The sequence below is a fragment of the Cardiocondyla obscurior genome, linkage group LG02, assembly GCF_019399895.1.
Source record: "Cardiocondyla obscurior isolate alpha-2009 linkage group LG02, Cobs3.1, whole genome shotgun sequence".
NCBI classification, from domain to species: Eukaryota; Metazoa; Arthropoda; class Insecta; order Hymenoptera; family Formicidae; genus Cardiocondyla; species Cardiocondyla obscurior.
Genome location: NC_091865.1, coordinates 6,643,532 through 6,662,479, shown reverse-complemented (window position 1 = coordinate 6,662,479; position 18,948 = coordinate 6,643,532). Strand labels below are relative to the sequence as shown.

The 18,948-nt window shown below is 30.7% G+C and overlaps 2 protein-coding genes and 1 long non-coding RNA gene across 6 annotated transcripts in view; 1 reads left to right on the top strand and 2 right to left on the bottom strand.

Annotated features, from left to right (window-relative positions):
* The window catches only part of LOC139109147 (inositol 1,4,5-trisphosphate receptor-like), a 34,640-nt gene extending 19,531 nt beyond the window's left edge, over positions 1 to 15,109 (top strand). The window contains exons 13-48 of one of the 3 annotated variants that reach the window (XM_070667991.1): positions 58 to 233; positions 311 to 466; positions 550 to 700; positions 775 to 922; positions 1,276 to 1,299; positions 1,777 to 2,125; positions 2,193 to 2,358; positions 2,439 to 2,655; positions 2,753 to 3,294; positions 3,376 to 3,491; positions 3,612 to 3,747; positions 3,827 to 4,084; positions 5,123 to 5,200; positions 5,877 to 5,997; positions 6,089 to 6,231; positions 6,317 to 6,352; positions 6,767 to 6,954; positions 7,025 to 7,136; positions 7,592 to 7,699; positions 10,151 to 10,268; positions 10,379 to 10,611; positions 10,690 to 10,828; positions 10,989 to 11,275; positions 11,348 to 11,857; positions 11,954 to 12,103; positions 12,222 to 12,414; positions 12,481 to 12,603; positions 12,689 to 12,861; positions 12,944 to 13,108; positions 13,187 to 13,367; positions 13,466 to 13,558; positions 13,641 to 13,798; positions 13,872 to 14,037; positions 14,125 to 14,285; positions 14,355 to 14,516; positions 14,598 to 15,109. In XM_070667991.1, the coding sequence (XP_070524092.1) occupies positions 58 to 233; positions 311 to 466; positions 550 to 700; positions 775 to 922; positions 1,276 to 1,299; positions 1,777 to 2,125; positions 2,193 to 2,358; positions 2,439 to 2,655; positions 2,753 to 3,294; positions 3,376 to 3,491; positions 3,612 to 3,747; positions 3,827 to 4,084; positions 5,123 to 5,200; positions 5,877 to 5,997; positions 6,089 to 6,231; positions 6,317 to 6,352; positions 6,767 to 6,954; positions 7,025 to 7,136; positions 7,592 to 7,699; positions 10,151 to 10,268; positions 10,379 to 10,611; positions 10,690 to 10,828; positions 10,989 to 11,275; positions 11,348 to 11,857; positions 11,954 to 12,103; positions 12,222 to 12,414; positions 12,481 to 12,603; positions 12,689 to 12,861; positions 12,944 to 13,108; positions 13,187 to 13,367; positions 13,466 to 13,558; positions 13,641 to 13,798; positions 13,872 to 14,037; positions 14,125 to 14,285; positions 14,355 to 14,516; positions 14,598 to 14,678 (6,318 nt within the window). In that variant the 3' untranslated portion in view covers positions 14,679 to 15,109. The remainder of the gene's footprint in view (positions 1 to 57; positions 234 to 310; positions 467 to 549; positions 701 to 774; positions 923 to 1,275; positions 1,300 to 1,776; positions 2,126 to 2,192; positions 2,359 to 2,438; positions 2,656 to 2,752; positions 3,295 to 3,375; positions 3,492 to 3,611; positions 3,748 to 3,826; positions 4,085 to 5,122; positions 5,201 to 5,876; positions 5,998 to 6,088; positions 6,232 to 6,316; positions 6,353 to 6,766; positions 6,955 to 7,024; positions 7,137 to 7,591; positions 7,700 to 10,150; positions 10,269 to 10,378; positions 10,612 to 10,689; positions 10,829 to 10,988; positions 11,276 to 11,347; positions 11,858 to 11,953; positions 12,104 to 12,221; positions 12,415 to 12,480; positions 12,604 to 12,688; positions 12,862 to 12,943; positions 13,109 to 13,186; positions 13,368 to 13,465; positions 13,559 to 13,640; positions 13,799 to 13,871; positions 14,038 to 14,124; positions 14,286 to 14,354; positions 14,517 to 14,597) is intronic. The other 2 variants (XM_070668001.1, XM_070668009.1) reach the window with 2 other exon arrangements.
* Positions 10,040 to 15,212, bottom strand: LOC139109270 (uncharacterized). The gene is made up of 2 exons (XR_011546811.1): positions 15,081 to 15,212; positions 10,040 to 10,546 (listed from the first exon to the last, which is right to left on the bottom strand). It is a non-coding gene; the product is annotated as an uncharacterized lncRNA (long non-coding RNA).
* Positions 15,213 to 15,492: 280 nt separating this feature from the next.
* Positions 15,493 to 18,948, bottom strand: part of LOC139109161 (uncharacterized) — a 204,380-nt gene continuing 200,924 nt past the window's right edge. For both annotated transcript variants that reach the window (XM_070668019.1, XM_070668027.1), the window contains exons 16-17: positions 18,235 to 18,376; positions 15,493 to 18,130 (exon numbers count right to left, since the gene is read on the bottom strand). In XM_070668019.1, the coding sequence (XP_070524120.1) occupies positions 17,935 to 18,130; positions 18,235 to 18,376 (338 nt within the window). In that variant the 3' untranslated portion in view covers positions 15,493 to 17,934. The remainder of the gene's footprint in view (positions 18,131 to 18,234; positions 18,377 to 18,948) is intronic.

Genomic DNA, 18,948 nt, shown 5'->3' with positions numbered 1-18,948 from the left:
ATTAAAAGTTTATTTAAAATGGTAAATAGAATATATTATAAATTTTGTTTAATATAGAAATCAATGTCTTTGAGTGAGCTGTCACGAGGAGCAAAAATGGGAAACGTGCAAGACGCAGCGATATTAGACTATTACAGGCATCAATTAAATCTTTTTAGTAATATGTGCTTGAATAGACAATATTTAGCGTTAAATAATTTGTCACCACACTTGGATATTGATCTTATACTTAAGTAAGTATATTAATTTAGTGTAACGAATATTTTTAAAGTTATATGTCTGAATTTAATAACGATTATGTTTTTTGCAGATGTATGGAAGATGAAACAGTACCTTATGAATTGCGTGCATCATTTTGCCGATTAATGCTACATCTTCATGTAGACAGAGATCCGCAGGAACAAGTAACTCCTGTGAAATACGCTCGCCTTTGGTCAGAAATCTCGTCAAAAATGAGTATAAATGAGTATGTAAAAAATAATAAAGTACAAATAAAATTAATTTATTAGTAAATTAGAAATATATTGAAAACTTTTTTTATTATTCTAGTTATGATACGAATAAAATGCCGGATCAAAATAAAGAAGTTGTTCGCACTAAATTTAGTTCGACAATTATGTTCGTTGAAGATTATCTGCGTAATGTGGTCGGGAAAATGTGGTCTTTTGGTGATCAGGAACAGAATAAACTCACATTTGAGGTACATATAGTTGTTCTTTTCTTGTTTCTTTATGTAAGATAAGTTATAATTAATTTATTGTTCTATTTTGCTAGGTTGTCAAATTAGCACGTGACTTAATTTATTTTGGATTCTACAGTTTTAATGATTTATTAAGCTTAACAAAGACATTGCTTAGCATTTTGGATTGTGTATCAGAGAATGAATCCACCGATGGAAAAATACCTACGGGTGATATTGATTGTAAGTTTGCATTTTTATAATTTTTATTTGGTAAGACATAATCTATAATTATGTTTTCTATCATTTATTAACAAATTTTTAATGAACCCTTTAAGCAATTTAGTAGATATATTTCGATTCATTTATATATACATATATATATGTACATATACCATTTACGCGCATGGTAGTAATTTCATAATTTTTTATGCTGTAATATATTCATATTGTATGCAATCCATGCTTTGTATTATATGAAATCCCTTCAAAAATAAAATACCTTTATAAAACTGGTTTTATTATTTATAACATATATAGTGTAGTAAATATGTTTAAAACTAATTAATTTACTCTTGTAAATATTTCAACCACAGCTGATACGGATTCTGAGGAGGCAGGTAATATCCTATTAGAAAGCTTGTTGAAAGCTAACTAAACCGTAATATGTGAAATAAATATTAATAAGATTAAGCATGCGATCTTATCATATACTTTGTACAAAGTAGATTTATAAACCTTTTAATTGCTTAAACATCTTTATAATGATATTATTTTGCTAAAATAAATAAGAAATAAAAAATGTCTATATTAACAATTTATAAAGTGCAATATCTTGAATTATCACATCGATACAATCATTATTTTATTATTATTATTTTTTTTTTTTGAGTAATTTTTCTGTTTTTTTTAAATAATAGATTGCAAAAAAGAATTTTTCTTTATTTTATAAAAAAGTAATATTTTTTAAAATCTAAAATCAATTTTTTATGCACTTTAATTTTTAATAACAATTTTTATGTGATAAACGTGTAATGTTATATAACTATTATTTTTCGTTATTAATTTAATATAAATTTTTATTTATGATCATATAGCTGAAGGAGGCATTCTTAGATGCATTGGCGATATGGGCGCTGTGATGACGAATTTAACATTAGGACCAGCTGGTCAAGTTCTAGCGAGTTCTACTCCAAGACCAAAGCCATTAATGAAGAAGGAATATCCTTTGGTGATGGACACAAAACTCAAGATAATCGAGATCTTGCAGTTTATTTTGGATGTCCGATTGGATTATCGAATCTCTTGTCTTTTGAGTATATTCAAACGAGAATTCGATGAAACGGCATCGACAGTTGCGGAAAAAATGGGAGACGTTAATTTAGGACAAAAAACTATTGATTTAGAATCAATCGGTGCACAAGCAGAAGGAATATTTGGAAGCAGGTAATATTTGTTTGAATATAACACATGAGGATTGTATCTTATCAACGTGTTTAATTTTTTTATGTAGTGAGGAATGCGCAGCACTGGATTTAGATGGTCAAGGAGGAAGAACATTTTTACGCGTTTTATTACATCTGGCTATGCACGATTATCCGCCATTGGTTTCTGGAGCTTTACATTTATTATTTAGGCACTTTAGCCAGCGGCAAGAAGTTTTACAAGCATTTAAACAGGTTAAACTTTTTTGGATATTAAATTTTCTCATAATCTAATTACAAGAACAATTATTAAATAATACGAACTTGATTAACAGGTGCAACTTTTGGTTTCGGACAGCGACGTAGAATCATACAAACAAATAAAAGCAGATTTAGATATTTTGCGCCAGTCTGTTGAAAAATCTGAACTTTGGGTGTATAAATCTAAGGCAACAGAGGAACATGGAACTAAAAAGAAAAAGAGTAAAGAAGAAGAAGATGAGGCGACTGCTCCTCGCAAAACACCTCTATTATCTACATTAGACAAACAAGGTTTTTGTCTTATTAATTATTTTATAAATTTATTTTATAAATTTATAATTTATTTTATAAATTGTTTTATAAAAAATAAATACATAATTTCTCAAAGGATCTGCTATTGATTTGGATATTGGACCACCATTACATCCCGAGCAAGCGGAAGAATATAAAAAAATTCAGCAAATACTAGTGAGAATGAACAAATTATGCATTCAAAATCTACCAGGCGGTCAAGTAAAGGCACGCAAACATGAACAGAGACTCCTGCGCAATGTCGGAGTACATACCGTCGTTTTAGACTTATTACAAGTTCCATATGATGTCAAGGAGGATATTAGAATGAATGAATTAATGCGCTTGGCACATGATTTCTTGCAAAACTTTTGTCTGTCTAATCAACAAAATCAAGTTCTTTTGCACAAGCAACTGGATCTGTTCTTAAATCCTGGCATAAGAGAAGCACAGACAGTATGCAGTATTTTTCAAGATAACTCTGTACTTTGCAATGAAGTCGGTGCGAAAGTTATACAACATTTCGTACATTGCATAGAAACTCATGGAAAACATGTGCAATATCTGAAATTTTTACAAACGATAGTAAAAGCTGAGAATCAATTTATTAGAAAATGTCAAGAAATGGTGATGCAAGAGGTGAGATATTCTTACATACACATAATTTATACATACATAACTTTTATAAGATATTGTCGTATATAATTTTCTTTTTATTAGTTGGTTCAAGCGGGAGAAGATGTTCTAATTTTTTACAATGATAGAGCTTCGTTTAATCATTTTGTGGAAATGATGCGATCTGAAAGACATCGAATGGATGAGAGCAGCCCTCTTCAGTAAGTTATTTCAATTTTTTGTAAAGTGGTGATTATTATCATATTTTACATAATATTTTATTAATATATTTGAATATTTCAAAGTATTAGACAAAGTATATGAAAATTGTAATATTTTAGGTATCATGTAGAATTGGTAAAACTTCTAGCTTGTTGCACAATGGGCAAGAATGTCAATACTGAAATTAAATGCCATAGTCTTTTGCCCTTAGATGATATCGTTGCTATGGTATCGCATCCAGACTGTATACCAGAGGTAAATTTTACTGAATTTAACATGCTTATATCGGATTAAAATAAATATTACTAATTTATTTTATGACATTTATAAATAGGTGAAAGAGGCATACATAAATTTTCTCAATCATTGTTACATTGACACAGAAGTCGAAATGAAGGAAATTTATACGTCGAATCATATGTGGTCTTTGTTCGAAAAATCTTTTATAGTTGATATGGGTTTAATTGCCACATCCACTCACGATCGACAACATGCGGATACAGCTTTAGAGACTTACGTGACCAGCTGTTTAATGAATATTATATCTACATTTTTTAGCAGTCCGTTTTCCGATCAAAGTACTACTGTACAGGTAACATCTTTATTTATTACATTATTAAAAGAGAAATATTTTCAATGATGTGTATGTGCACACATGATGTGTATATACACACATATGCATAGGCACATTTATATATACATATATATACACTTATGTGATTTCTTTCTAATTGATTAATCTACATGTTATAATATCTCATTGGTACTTACTTCTGTGAATATCATTTTATAAAACAATATTCTTTATTATAACACATGGTTTGATTTTAATATAACACTAAATTAATTATAAACTATTTATATTGAGCAAAATTTGGGATTCATGCTTTTTTAAATATTTAAAATTAATAATAATACAGTTTATGTGGTGTTATTTTTGGCACCTTACACTTGGTGGAAATTCTGTTGCACAAATTTTATTCATTAAATATACTTATTCAAACTAGTTTAAATTATACCACGATCTTTTTTCACACAGAAGATAAATTTCATCTGAAAGAGGTTAGCTTGCAGTTAGTATATTTTGATTATAATTTTTAAAAGTAATAAATATAATTATTAAACTTCCAATTTGTCTTGAATAATGACAATAATAATTTAATATTTACAATCGCAAATAATGTAGTTTTACATTAAAATAGCTAATAATATAATTATTATAATTCTTGTATTTTATGCTTAAAAGGAAATAATTAAATAAATCGTTTAAAGAAAAGCATATATTTTAATTATTAAATATATGCAAAATACGTTGACGTATACTTTACTTAACAATTTTTCTTGCTTTGCATGCAAACACATTTTAAATTAAGTTTACTAATTAACCAAGTACACGTCATACATTTGAGAAATATAATATTATCAAGATTTATAGGTCGTATAATATAAATGTTAATTATATCAATTAAATTTGTATGATGTGTGCTTGGTCATATTGCTGAAAGCATCAGTGGCATGTTCTGTGTTTTTGGCATGCAACACCTGGCCTTCTTTGAATCAACATTGGTTTATTGGTCTATGGTCTATGGGTGCTATCCATCTATATGGTGGTGGGTTGATTTACTAATAGAAACATCTGCACGAGGCTAGACTATATTGGAACATCAAGGAGTGTGATCGAAATACAGATAGTAATCTTTCCATCTATGTGAGTATCGAATGTTAGAATCTCTTCTTAATGTTGGGTACATCAGTGCGATATAATTTCTCTTATATATTTATATAATATTAGAAATAATAATTATGAAAATGTAAAGACTGGAAAAAAATTTCTTACTTGTACATAATAGATATTTATTTCTTAAGAAGTATAAAAACTTCTAAATTTTATTTGTGAATTTTATATATATTACGATCAGGGATGTATTAGAAATGCTTTAGCACAAAATGACTGACGTGATGTAAATACAAACTGCATTCTTTTCTTTACGTACGCCTGTATCACATGTCTTTGTATAATTAACACATTTATTGACATAGAGCGCACTCACTTTTGTAAATCACGTCTGCTGGTGTTAAATAATAATTATTGTACTTTATACTATTCTTCAAATATTTTCTCTTACTCTATCTATGTGTTTTTCAAATTAATTTAACTTACGAGAAAAAATTTGCACAATTAATGTGGCATGTATATATTTCTCTAATCAGATTACTTGGCAATGAGTGTGTTACATTTTATGCAAGACATTTTAATATAAGAATATAATTTAAAGATAATGTTATTTATAAATTAATAAAAAAAAATTTATAGATATGATATAATTAAATAATTTTATTGTAATATGGGCTTTAAATAATTTACTTTTTTTTTCATGGAATAGACAAGACAACCTATATTTGTTCAGTTGCTTCATGCAGCTTTTAATGTATCACAATGTGCATGGCTAAATGCTGGACAAAGATTTAACGTCGAAAATTGCATACGAACACTGTCAGATGTAGGTGAGTATTCCGGAAATTTTAGAATATTAATCAAAAATATTATTTACTTATATTTAACTAACAAAATATTGTCTTTTATAAATAATTTTAGCTAAAGGAAGAGGCATAGCCATACCGACTGATCTGGAAAGTCAAGTTACCAATATGTTCAATAAAGCAGCTATGCTCAGCAGACAAACTAGCAAATGGTTGCAGGCCGCGAAACAACCAAAGGTCGAACGTAGTCAGAGCCAGGTAAATTGCAATAAAATTTTTGTGAAATAGATTAGGGTGGCTACGCGTGTCAGCAACTGTGTAATGAATTTACTTAAATGCATAGAGTGACCTACATTGCGCGGAAGGCTCTAACAACGAGGTAAAGGTCACTCATGGAAGCACGGCACTTTATTAGTTTAGTGATGCCATGTAGTGTGTCTGCTAAAATTAGCATATTGTTACATATAGATTACACAGGCTTCGTATGTTTCACCAAGGATATTAATTAAGCGTACCAAAAGCAAATAGAACAGAATTTTAATTCAAATAATATTTATTTAATATTTAATTAAAATCTGATTATATATTAATGATAAAATAGGTATCTTAATATATGATAAAGTATTAAATATTAAATACGCTGTATGAGAGTATTAAAGGCTTTTTATTGCAAAATGTATTGCAGTTTTCAAGCTATAAATGATTTATTGTAGCATAGATTATGACAAAAAGTCTTGTATACACGAAATAGTAGAATTACCTAAACCAATTAATACCCTTTTTTTTTATTTAGCTTATGCGTTTGGATCGAAGTATTATAGAAGGTCTTCAGGATATAGTGTCTCTGCTGGAGGAACAGTTGAAGCCTTTGGTACAATCCGAATTATCTTTGTTAGTGGATATCCTATATCGACCTGAATTGCTGTTTCCTGCGGCTACTGATGCCAGAAAGAGATGTGAAAACGGTGGTTTTATTAAAAGGTAGAAATTGTACTTGCAGTATTGTAAAAAGAATGACGTGCAACATAAATATACATCTTTATACTTGCAGATTAATTAAACATACCGAAAAATTGTTGGAAGAAACAGAAGAAAAGTTGTGCGTCAAAGTCTTAAGGACCCTCAGAGAAATGATGGCTATCGATCCTGAATACGGTGAAAAAGTGTGTATCGTGAAATTGTGTTTTGCATGAAATTATATGAATCATTTATCATGAGGAAAATATAACACAGCATCGCGGAAAGGGGCATTCAGCTCAATATATAGATTTACGTCATTATTGTAAAAAAAAAAAAAATTATCGAACATATTAGTTATATGAATAAATTATTTTTGTGATAATTTATATTTTAATTAAAAAATCGAAGTTTATGCTGATTATTTAACTTAAATTTACGGGGTGTTTTTTTTTTTTATAATAAAGCTGAATGCCCAATTGTTCACAGCACATTAGACGATTAATACGCGATTAAATAATTTATTTGGCTTGCTGCATAATTATGAGAATAATGTAAAAGTTAATAAGATTTCTCAATATGCCACAAAGTCTTAACGGCGGGTGAGTAGGTCTCGTAGAATAGATTTGTAGGTAAAGATGTTTTCATGCTGCGAATGAAGAACGAAGGTATCTCGGAAGAGACGGAGTCTGAAACGAAGAGCGAGTCACAAGTTGGAACAGGTTCCAATGATCAGTCTGAGAATCGACAAATGACTCAGCAAGAGCCGGTAAAAATTAAAGTAGATAGAAAGAACTATAGGCACAACGTATATGAAACAAAATTTTATACCGAACATATGCTAAAAAGAGAGATTAGTGACGCGCGAACGATACGTTTTAATATCGTAACGACATTACATTGCATTGTTAAAAATGAAGGAAAAAAGAAAACGCATCTACGATATATCATCAAAAAAGAAGAAGAATCTAGTTTAATTCTAAATGTTCTGATTTTCAAATCATAACAAATCATTCTTTACTTCTCATTTTAAAAACTAACGAAATGAAATATGTTTCTAACTGTAGTTGATTAATTGTGTAACTAAGTTGTTGAATAAGTAATTGTCCGTTATATGTTATATATACACATCGGGTCGTAAATGGTGTGATAAAATTCCGTAAAGTAGAAAATATAATGTACGTTGTGTAGATCTTTTATGCATGCCGCTTGATTTAAGCACGTATTTTATTTATCTCCGTTTTTTATTATACTTATATATCCATTTCTTACTATTACTTTATCTCGTTTGCAATATTTTCCATTATCTACAATACAATAAATCATCTCTTTATCTCCATATATGATAATTTCATTTTGAAAAAATATATTTAATATTTATATTAATATGTTATACAGGTACTTCATATACATATGTATAAAAACTGTATGTAAAAGTAATTTTGATTCACGGTACAAATAATTAATAATTGTTTAGTTACAATGTGCAAGCGGTATCTATTTATAATACATATATCGATTATATATAACTAGTTTATTTTTACGATAAAATTGTTATATACATTTACCGTGCATCGAAGACTTTTGCAAATTATATGGGGAGGGAATATTATTTTAAAAAAGTTTGTTTAAAAAATTATGTATTTATACATATTAATATTTTATAAACCAAAATAGAATTATAATATAAAGCTTTCATAGATAGATATATAAATGTATATAACTTATGTAGTACGATGTACCAATACACAATGATAGATTTCATATTTTAACAATTATAATATTAATTATAATATATATTTTAATTTTTAATTTTTTTAGGCCTCGAAAGAAAGTCACACATACTGTGCACATAAATTTTTATGTGAATTTTATTTTTCGTTAGTTTTTTAATCCGATAACATGAATGGGTTTTTTATTATTATAGATAGCCGAATATTTATAGTCACTTATTCAGTTATTTTGCACTTGAGACACAGATGTACACTGATATGTCAAAAAATCATTACATGTGTTTTCCAAATATCCAAAATATGTGTACTGCTATTATTCATTTTTATGTGCTTTACCCCAGGATCATATTTTAATATAATATATGTGAATATAATCTTACACTTTCACATAAATATTATTTCATACAAATTTGACCAATTATTAAAATCTTATATTTTTATACGACTGTTAATGTACAAACACATGAATGCTGTTTGCAAATTATTATTAACTTCACGTTTACCATTTTTTTTATATTGCACTTTATTCATATATTTTGTCTCAAGTTAAATCCTTCACGTCAACGATTAATGAGATTTTTCCTACACGCATTCTAAATTGCACAAGATATTTTTTACATCTTTAAGCACATAAAGCTATTATTCATTTTTATGTGCTTTACCCCAGGATCATATTTTAATATAATATATATGAATATAATCTTACACTTTCACATAAATATTATTTCATACAAATTTGACCAATTATTAAAATCTTATATTTTTATACGACTGTTAATGTACAAACACATGAATGCTGTTTGCAATTTATTATTAACTTCACGTTTACCATTTTTTTTATATTGCACTTTATTCATATATTTTGTCTCAAGTTAAATCCTTCACGTCAACGATTAATGAGATTTTTCCTACACGCATTCTAAATTGCACAAGATATTTTTTACATCTTTAAGCACATAAAGTTATTATTCATTTTTATGTGCTTTACCCCAGGATCATATTTTAATATAATATATGTGAATATAATCTTACACTTTCACATAAATATTATTTCATACAAATTTAACCAATTATTAAAATCTTATATTTTTATACGACTGTTAATGTACAAACACATGAATGCTGTTTGCAAATTATTATTAACTTCAAGTTTACCATTTTTTTTATATTGCACTTTATTCATATATTTTGTCTCAAGTTAAATCCTTCACGTCAACGATTAATGAGATTTTTCCTAAACGCATTCTAAATTGCACAAGATATTTTTTACATCTATAAGCACATAAAGCACCGACTTTGTAAATATACAGTTCGAATCCGTGCATATATATTTATGATATAGAACCGTTTCCGAATATACAAAAAAGATATCTGTATTTTAGATCTTTTTTTTTTTTTTCTTAATGTTGTGCACTATGTATTGGTACATCATTTTGATCTCAAATCTGTGAGAGAATGCTGATACTAATTACTCTGTTTTTCCGCAGGGAGACGCACTGAGAAATAATCTTTTAACGCGTTACTTCGGCAAAAGTTTTACGCAAAATCCAGAGAATGTTGAAATTGGAGTAACTCGTAGCACTACTATTACTCATGGTCCAGGAGGTAAGTTATAAGATTGAGCATATGTAATATTATTATTTAAATACTTAGATACTATTTTTTAGATATTTAAATACTATTTATAATTAAAAATTTACAATTGTTATTTATAGCGAAAATATTAAGCCGGGCTGGAAGAACGTTGCATGATGTGCAAACTCATCTCGATCGCGAGGGTGCTTCAGATTTAGTGGTAGAATTGGTGATTAAAAGCGTACACTCTCCGAGTATATTTGTAGAAGTCGTGGAACTAGGTATCGCACTCTTGGAAGGTGGGAATCCTATTATACAAAGAAGTATATTTAATAAATTAATGGGTGGCGATTTAAGTCAATCATTCTTTAAGGTAAATTAATCTTACATTTATTTTATTATACGTAAATGATGAAATCGATTATTATTTTACATTATTATTTCCCTGTAGGTATTTTACGATAAAATGAAAGATTCTCAACAAGAGATTAAAGCTACAGTAACAGTGAATACATCTGATATGGCAGTGAAAGCACACGAAGATAAAGAGAGCAAAGATGTAGACAAGTTGTCACGAAAACGTGGATCAGGTATGAGATAAAATATTATGACTCGGAAATATATTAAGCTATTGCTTTCTATCTAATTAATGTTTTATATTTATTTATATGTTACGACAAGCGTTCGTAAGTGTGCCGATTAATTTTATATATATAATAAATTTATTAAACGTTTATTGTATGTATGTAGGAAAGCCTAATGGAATGGTAATAACCGATGAGATGCACGAAGAGTTAAATCAGGTTGCAGCGTCCAATGCACAGGGATACACAAACATGCGTAATGGTTTTGCACCTGGGGAAGACGCAGCGAATAACGCGTTAGACGACATAAGTGAAAAATCAGACAGAAATAAAAGTGGCAGTTCATCTGGTGCTGAGAAAGAAGAAGGCCAGCTGAGTCCTAAAGTTCTAGTGATGCAGCCCATTTTGCGTTTCTTACAGTTACTTTGTGAGAATCACAATAGAGAATTACAGGTACTAAATAAATTTTTATATTTTTATTGTAATCCATTTTTTTGATATTAATATTAATTTTCTTTTTTGTAGAATTTTCTAAGAAATCAAAATAATAAAACAAATTTCAACTTGGTATCAGAAACATTAATGTTTTTGGATTGCATCTGTGGCTCTACTACTGGTGGATTAGGCCTTCTTGGTCTTTACATTAACGAATTTAACGTAGCGCTGATTAATCAAACTTTGGAAACATTGACAGAATATTGTCAAGGACCGTGCCATGATAATCAAAACTGCATCGCCACGCATGAGTCTAATGGCTTAGATATTATAACGGCTTTGATTCTAAATGATATTAATCCTTTGGGAAAAACAAGAATGGATCTGGTGCTAGAATTAAAGAACAATGCCAGTAAATTATTGTTAGCGATTATGGAAAGCAGAGGCGATAGCGAGAATGCTGAAAGGATTATGTACAACATGAATCCGAAACAGCTTGTAGACGTAGCATGCAAGGCTTTTCATCAGGAATCATTAGATGATTCTAGTGATATTGACGATTCCTCTACGAATGCAGAAGAAGGAGTGTCACCCAAAGAAGTGAGTAATCTATTTTAGGATTAACAAGAGTAAATTTAATTAATTTAAGAGTAACTTTAATAAATCTACTGTAATTTTTTTTTTTTTTTACTGTAGGTTGGACATAATATCTACATCTTGTGTCATCAATTAGCGCAACACAATAAAGAATTGGCAGTGATATTGAAACCATCAGAACAGAATAATGCAGATCCAAAAATTAATAAAGCATTAAAATATTACGCGTCTCATACAGCTCAGATAGAGGTACTGTAGTTTTTATACATATATACAAGATATTACAAAGCGCGCGCTTTGCGCGCATTATTTGATTTTTATTTTTTTACATTAAAAATATTTTTTATTAATATTTTTAATTTTTTAGATTGTAAGACATGACAGAACACTTGAGCAGATTGTTTTTCCAATACCGGAAATCTGTGAACTTATAACAGTGGATACAAAAATAAGGGTGCTGAATACTACAGAACGTGATGATCAAGGATCGAAAGTTTCCGATTTCTTCGAGAGAACGGAAGATATGTTTAATGAAATGAAGTGGCAAAAGAAGCTTAGAGGTATATGTTTATTAATTAAAAAAATTGAAATAAATTTTATGCTAATTCTTATTTTTTTATTTGTAGGACAACCAATGTTATTCTGGATGAGCAGTTATATGTCGTTATGGAGTAATATTTTATTTAATTGCGCCGTTCTTATAAATCTTATTGTAGCATTTTTCTATCCGTTTGTGGATTCTGTGCCTAGTAAGATTTTTTTTTATTTAATTTTTATTAATTTTTTAAATTTTATTTTAAAATGTAATAAATGGATATATTTTATGCTGTTTAGAACTCAGTTATCATCTATCAGCTTTAATTTGGACAGTCATGTTTGCGTCTGCTGCTATCATTATTACTTTGCCAAGGGAATCCGGTATACGTACATTTGTTGCGTCAACGATATTGCGATTGATTTTTTCTGTAGGTCCAGAACCAACATTATGGCTACTTGGTTTTCTTACGGTAAGAAACATAAATTTAAATATTATATTTATAATGTCTATGACTTTTACTCATTTCTAAATACATTATATATATGTTGCAGATTGTATTCAAAGTTGTACATCTTATAAGTATTATAGGTAATCAGGGTACTCTGACTAGAAGTGTAGAACAAATAATGACGAATATCGGATTTTTATATCACATAGCATATTTAGCATGCTGTGTTCTGGGAATTTTTATGCATCCATTTTTCTATTCGGTTTTAGTAAGTAATGAAGTGATTGATTTCCGTTTTATACTATTTATAAAAATTTATAAATTTATAATAATTTTTTTTTTTCAGCTTTTTGATGTAGTTTATCGCGAGGAGACTTTGATCAATGTAATCAAATCCGTAACTCGAAATGGAAGATCTATTATACTCACAGCTGTGCTGGCCTTAATATTAGTTTATATATTTTCCATTATCGGTTATATGTTTTTCAAAGACGATTTTCTCGTTCCCGTGGACGAAGAGATTATATGTAAGTTCAACCTGAAGTTTTTTTTTATACAGACGTGTTTAAAATTTAATAACTCAATAATATAATGAATAATAACTTAAAATTTATATGACTTGTAGCTTCCATTGAACAGAAAGTTACGGATTCTTGCAGTGCTGGCGACAATGAAAATTGTGAAGCCACGGAAACTGTATCACGTTATGCTAGTGAAGGTAAATTATATATTGCAATATAATTTTTTACATTTAAATATGGATTTATATTGAAATAAATTATGTAAATTAATTTATACAGTAAACGAACGAGTGAATAAACCTGAAATAATAAATATCGGCGGAGAATGGAAAGAAAGAACGTGTGATTCACTCGTCATGTGTATCGTTACCACGCTAAATCAAGGATTAAGAAATGGTGGTGGAATTGGAGATATTTTACGAGCACCTTCTAGCGCTGTAAGTATATTGTTTAATTGCAATTGAGGATTAAATATTATTTATTTAATTGTCGATGTGTTTTTTTTTACAGGAAACTCTGTTTGTTGCAAGAGTCGTTTACGATTTACTATTCTTCTTCATTGTAATAATTATTGTTCTGAATCTCATCTTTGGTGTGATTATTGACACTTTTGCAGATCTTAGATCAGAAAAACAGCAAAAAGAATTGATTTTGAAGAATACTTGTTTTATTTGCGGTAATTATTTTTAAATAATTGTGATATATTATCAATTTTATAATTTTCACATATATTGCAATCCTATATTGAGTTTTTTAATTACAGGTTTAAATAGATCAGCTTTCGATAACAAAACCGTTTCTTTTGAGGAACATATAAAAAATGAGCATAATATGTGGCATTATCTCTATTTCATTGTCTTAGTGAAGGTGAAGGATCCGACTGAATTTACGGGTCCGGAATCATATGTTTATGCCATGGTTAAGGTAATAGTTCATAGAGCTTGAAAAAATTCGAGCGATGCTTATATCTTTAAGCTCTATGTACTTTCACAGGATCGAAATCTGGAGTGGTTTCCGAGATTGCGAGCCAAATCATTAGCGGTGGATGAAGGTGAAGGAGAACAAGTGGAGCTGAGAAGTCTGCAATCGCAATTGGAATCTACACAAGTGTTAGTTAAATGTCTATCCCAGCAACTTACGGAGCTTCGTGATCAGGTAATAATTATTAACTACTCCACGTGATAAAGCGATTAAATGATATTAAAATGTAAGTATAATTTTATTTCTCTTTTATAGATGACGGAGCAACGAAAGCAGAAACAGCGATTAGGTCTTCTGAATTCTGCTAATTCAACACTACAAAATTTACCAACGTAAATTTAAAGCGAATATTTTAAAGCTTTTTTGGAAATAATACATGAGATTTATGTCTATATGGAAATAGTTAATAATATATTTTAATTCTTTTTCATATCGAATTTAATGCAATTGTATATATTTTATTAGATATTATAGCATTATAGAAAATTTAAGCAATTAATGTTACTTAGAGTTAAATATTTTTCAATCTTTATCATGTTATTGATTATTAATATATATTGATTTCCTCATACTTTCTCTATTTTTTATGCTAGATAAATATGCTGTTAAGATTTTTAAATTTGAAAAATATCTATTAAGATGTGTTTAATTTTTTAATGTTTAACTCGTGCAGTCGTTTATATCATATAATATACATATATAAACTACGTTATGCATGTAGATTGCGTTTATACTTACATGTGAATAAATTATGTTGTTTTATACTACTGATATCTCTTTCCTTCCGCACCACTGTTTCGAAGCACAAAACGACGAGTACAATAACACAGTACAAAAAATCACGGTTTGTTCTCGAGTCGACAACGTCATATGCGACACTGTGGTTGAAAATACACGTAGTTGCGGAGTAATTAAAAACACATCCTCACGCACGAGCCTCCGCAACTGGACAAATGACCATTAGAAAGATATTTAATAGATTAGGTTCAATCGTCAATTGACCGTTGTTCTTTCTCGTGCCGAGCTCAACGAGCTTGGCGATCACGAAGTGTTCTTACCCAAAATAGAAAAACCAAGCCAAAAAAAAAAAGGAATGCTGGCCTGCAGCTAAACAAAAGGATAACTCGTGTTTTATTTTACTTTATTTTTTAGACTTTATATGAAACAATTGACTATTTATTGTGACTTATGTATATATATATATATATGTATATATATATGTATATACGCGGCTAGTACATGTACATGTAACACGTAATTTTCTTTCATAGGTCGCACATTTGTGTAAAAGGTATGCTTTTCGGACGAAAAGCCAGCTATTGTATAAATTCGCAGTGATAATGTCGAACATAACTACTACAAATGTGAGAATATTGCATGAACAGAAAAGACGTGTGGCGCTTGCATTTTCGATTTGAGAAATTAATTACTGGACATTTTCTCTCATATCTACATTTCTTTAAATATAAATTACTACGTATTGCTGCGTCTCGATTTCTCATTGCCAGTTGATTCTGTGGTGAGTAGGTACAAGACTTTCATATCTGTTTTGACGAGGTTCTTTTTTTGTGACGTTGGCTTATTTTATAACATAACGAATTGCGCAGTGTAAATGCCTTTTTTGCGTTACATAAATAATTCAATAAATTTAGTAATGATATGTAAAAGATTTCACTACAACGTGAAAACATTGAATTTTTAAGTAAAACTTTAAAAGGACAACAGATTTCGTTATTTTTAAAATAAAATTATATCCGTAAAAATTAAAGTTTATTCAAAACGATACGCACAGGAATGCAATACAGAACTTCTTTGCGCTGTGTTTGAAATAAAAAGATATCTTTTTTTTTTTTTTTTCTTTTAAGAAAAATGTATGAGAATGACTATTAATTATTACGCTTAGGCCAACACGTTTATATTACATTACACGTTATATTTAAGGTGTAAAAAAAGCAACGATCTCAAGTGGATTTATTATAAAATTAATGGAAAATCGTAGAAATATTTGCACCATTGTACAACCAAAGTACGGATTTGGTTCTACTGGTTGACATTTTGGTGAGTTGCGTATTAAATATTTACATCCTAGTATTTTATTTCCTTTTCTTCTTCTCCGCAATAATGAGCCGTGAGCCAGCGAATCGGCGCGCCCTATCTTTATGAGATACTTGGAGAACGGATGTTCAGCGTGGGCCTTCAATTGTGAATCCCTTGGGAGAGAAAAGAGAGAGAGAAAAAAAAAAAAGAGGATGATGAATCGGGTACGGATCGATAACTTCGTTAAGATGAGGGCATCCCGCTCGGCTGACGTATAACAATAAATCGCGAAGTGCCTTTGAGTACGCGGAGCTCGTTCGTTAAAATACATTCTCTCTTCGTTTTCGGAGCCGAGTAAGATTACTTATCTTATCGTTTACTTTACAATATTCCGCAGACTTAGGATAGACAATTAATCGTGTTCTGTACAAATTTTATCAACGTCGCTAGCTATGTACACATGTCGCTAATGTAATGTCGGTTGTAATCTCTTACACGTGTAATTTGGCATTCGCGTGAGAGGGGTGATTCGTGTGATTCTCGCTACTTCAAATCCGTGCATCGCGTTCTTGCATATTAATCTGCTTTATATATGTATAATATGTACATGTGCCATCGCGCGCTGGCATTAATTTGGTACTTAAAGTAAAAGTAAAAATCTACGGAAGTGCAATGAAAAATGATATGACATTTTTAATAATACTCGGGAAGATTAATTTTATAGAAATAAATTTCAATAAAAATTCCAGCAATCACTGTGTAAAAAAAATATATATATATATAAAATAAAATATATAAAAATATGTTTTAAATAACAATAGGAGTTTTAAAAGTAGATATTAAAATATATATTAAATATAAAATATGTATCTTTTATTATAATTGAATTAAATAACGACCAAATGTGAGGAGTACTGAAATGAGAAATCTTGAAACAACTTTCATTATTTATTTGCATAGAGAATATAAAAAGTTTTAAATTAATCGGATGAGGAGTGAACGATCTAAAGACTGAACAATTCCATTTCTTTAGATCGAATGACAATCAGCTGTGCGACCTAATCGTTTATTAAACATACTGATCGTCATTCTTTTTATTTCCGTGTGTATATATACAATATATATATATGTATATATATATGTATATGTTTGTGTGTGTAATATGCATAACGATTCAATCGAAGAACTGTAAATTCTGACTCGTTAACATTCCATTTACATACCGCACAAGACTGAATCGTGCATTGTTGATGAAAAATATAACAAAGATCAGTTAAAATTTCCTTAGTAATTATCTCCTGCGTCGTGCAACACGTTCTTCCTTAAAATATCTCTCTTCAATTACGCAGCCAGAAATTAATGAGCGAGCCCGCGAGATCTCGACCGTCGATTGAGGAAGTGCCGTTTTCTTAAAACATTTCACGCCGAGTGACGTGGAGCGAGACCCGGGTCCCCGTCGTTTATGTATCTACATACGTGTGACAGCAACTTGGGCCTCGCGGTTTTCGAGGGATTAACAGGAACACGTGCGTGCGTTAACGCGAGCTTAACAGTCTCAACAGTCGAGCGCGAGCAAAATCGCGAACGCGAGGACGAAGACGAGGATCGTTCCTCGCGATTCGATCCTGCTCGAAGAGCCCGCGTGCCAGTTCGGAGCTGGCGATGGTCCGCTTTTGCGAGTATTGGCGATCACTGTCTGACTCCGCCATCTCATCGTGTACTGCGGTGCAGTTCTTCCAAGGGCTTGCAGCCTGAAAAAAGAAAGCGTGTCACGTAAACGTAGCCAATAGACAAGATCGCAGCGGAACTTCGCCGGGTTAATCGGCCGGAGCGGCCGCCAAAGTAAGAAGCTCACCTAACCACCGCGGTGTTCATCTTCCACGGCAGAGTAAAATTCTTGTGCGTGTCCCTCGAGCAGAACGTGTGCAGCCTGGGCCCGGCTGGGTCGCCGTTCTTCCTGTACTCGTGTATCGTCAGGTTCCACGCCGTGCAAGGCCCTGCCAAATGGAAGAAGAGTAAGCATTGAGCGGACAGAATCGCAGAGCGACGTGCGCGCGAGCGGTGCACGTCGCGATGATTTAAATACCCTCTTGCAGCGCGAACGCGTGTTTGCGCAAAGATGCCGTAATGCGTTCGAATAAATCGTGAATATTACGGGTATTACGAGTTCCCCTGCGACGCATAAGCAGAAAGAGCGCCCGCGAGATGCGCTGCCATTAATCTCCGGGCTCCTTCCCGCCGAGGAGGAATCTCTGTTCTAAATTAACTCGCGCTACGGCATTAAATACCTTTCCAGAATTTATTCTGATTTAGAATAATTTCAAAAGTAATTCGCTAATTAATCTTGTTATTCAAATACGCGTAATAATTAATAGTTCACAAGACGAGCGAAGGTGCCTCTTCTTCACACTTTTGCCCGGCAAAAGGCAGTAATGCGTGGACGAAAGAGCTAGTTTATTGCTAGAATTCTTGGTGGTTACGCGGTGAACATTGACGAAACTCTTGTAGTAAATGTATCGCTCAAAGATGAAATTTCGTAAGAAGTACAGCTCCGAGAAAAAGGGTAGGA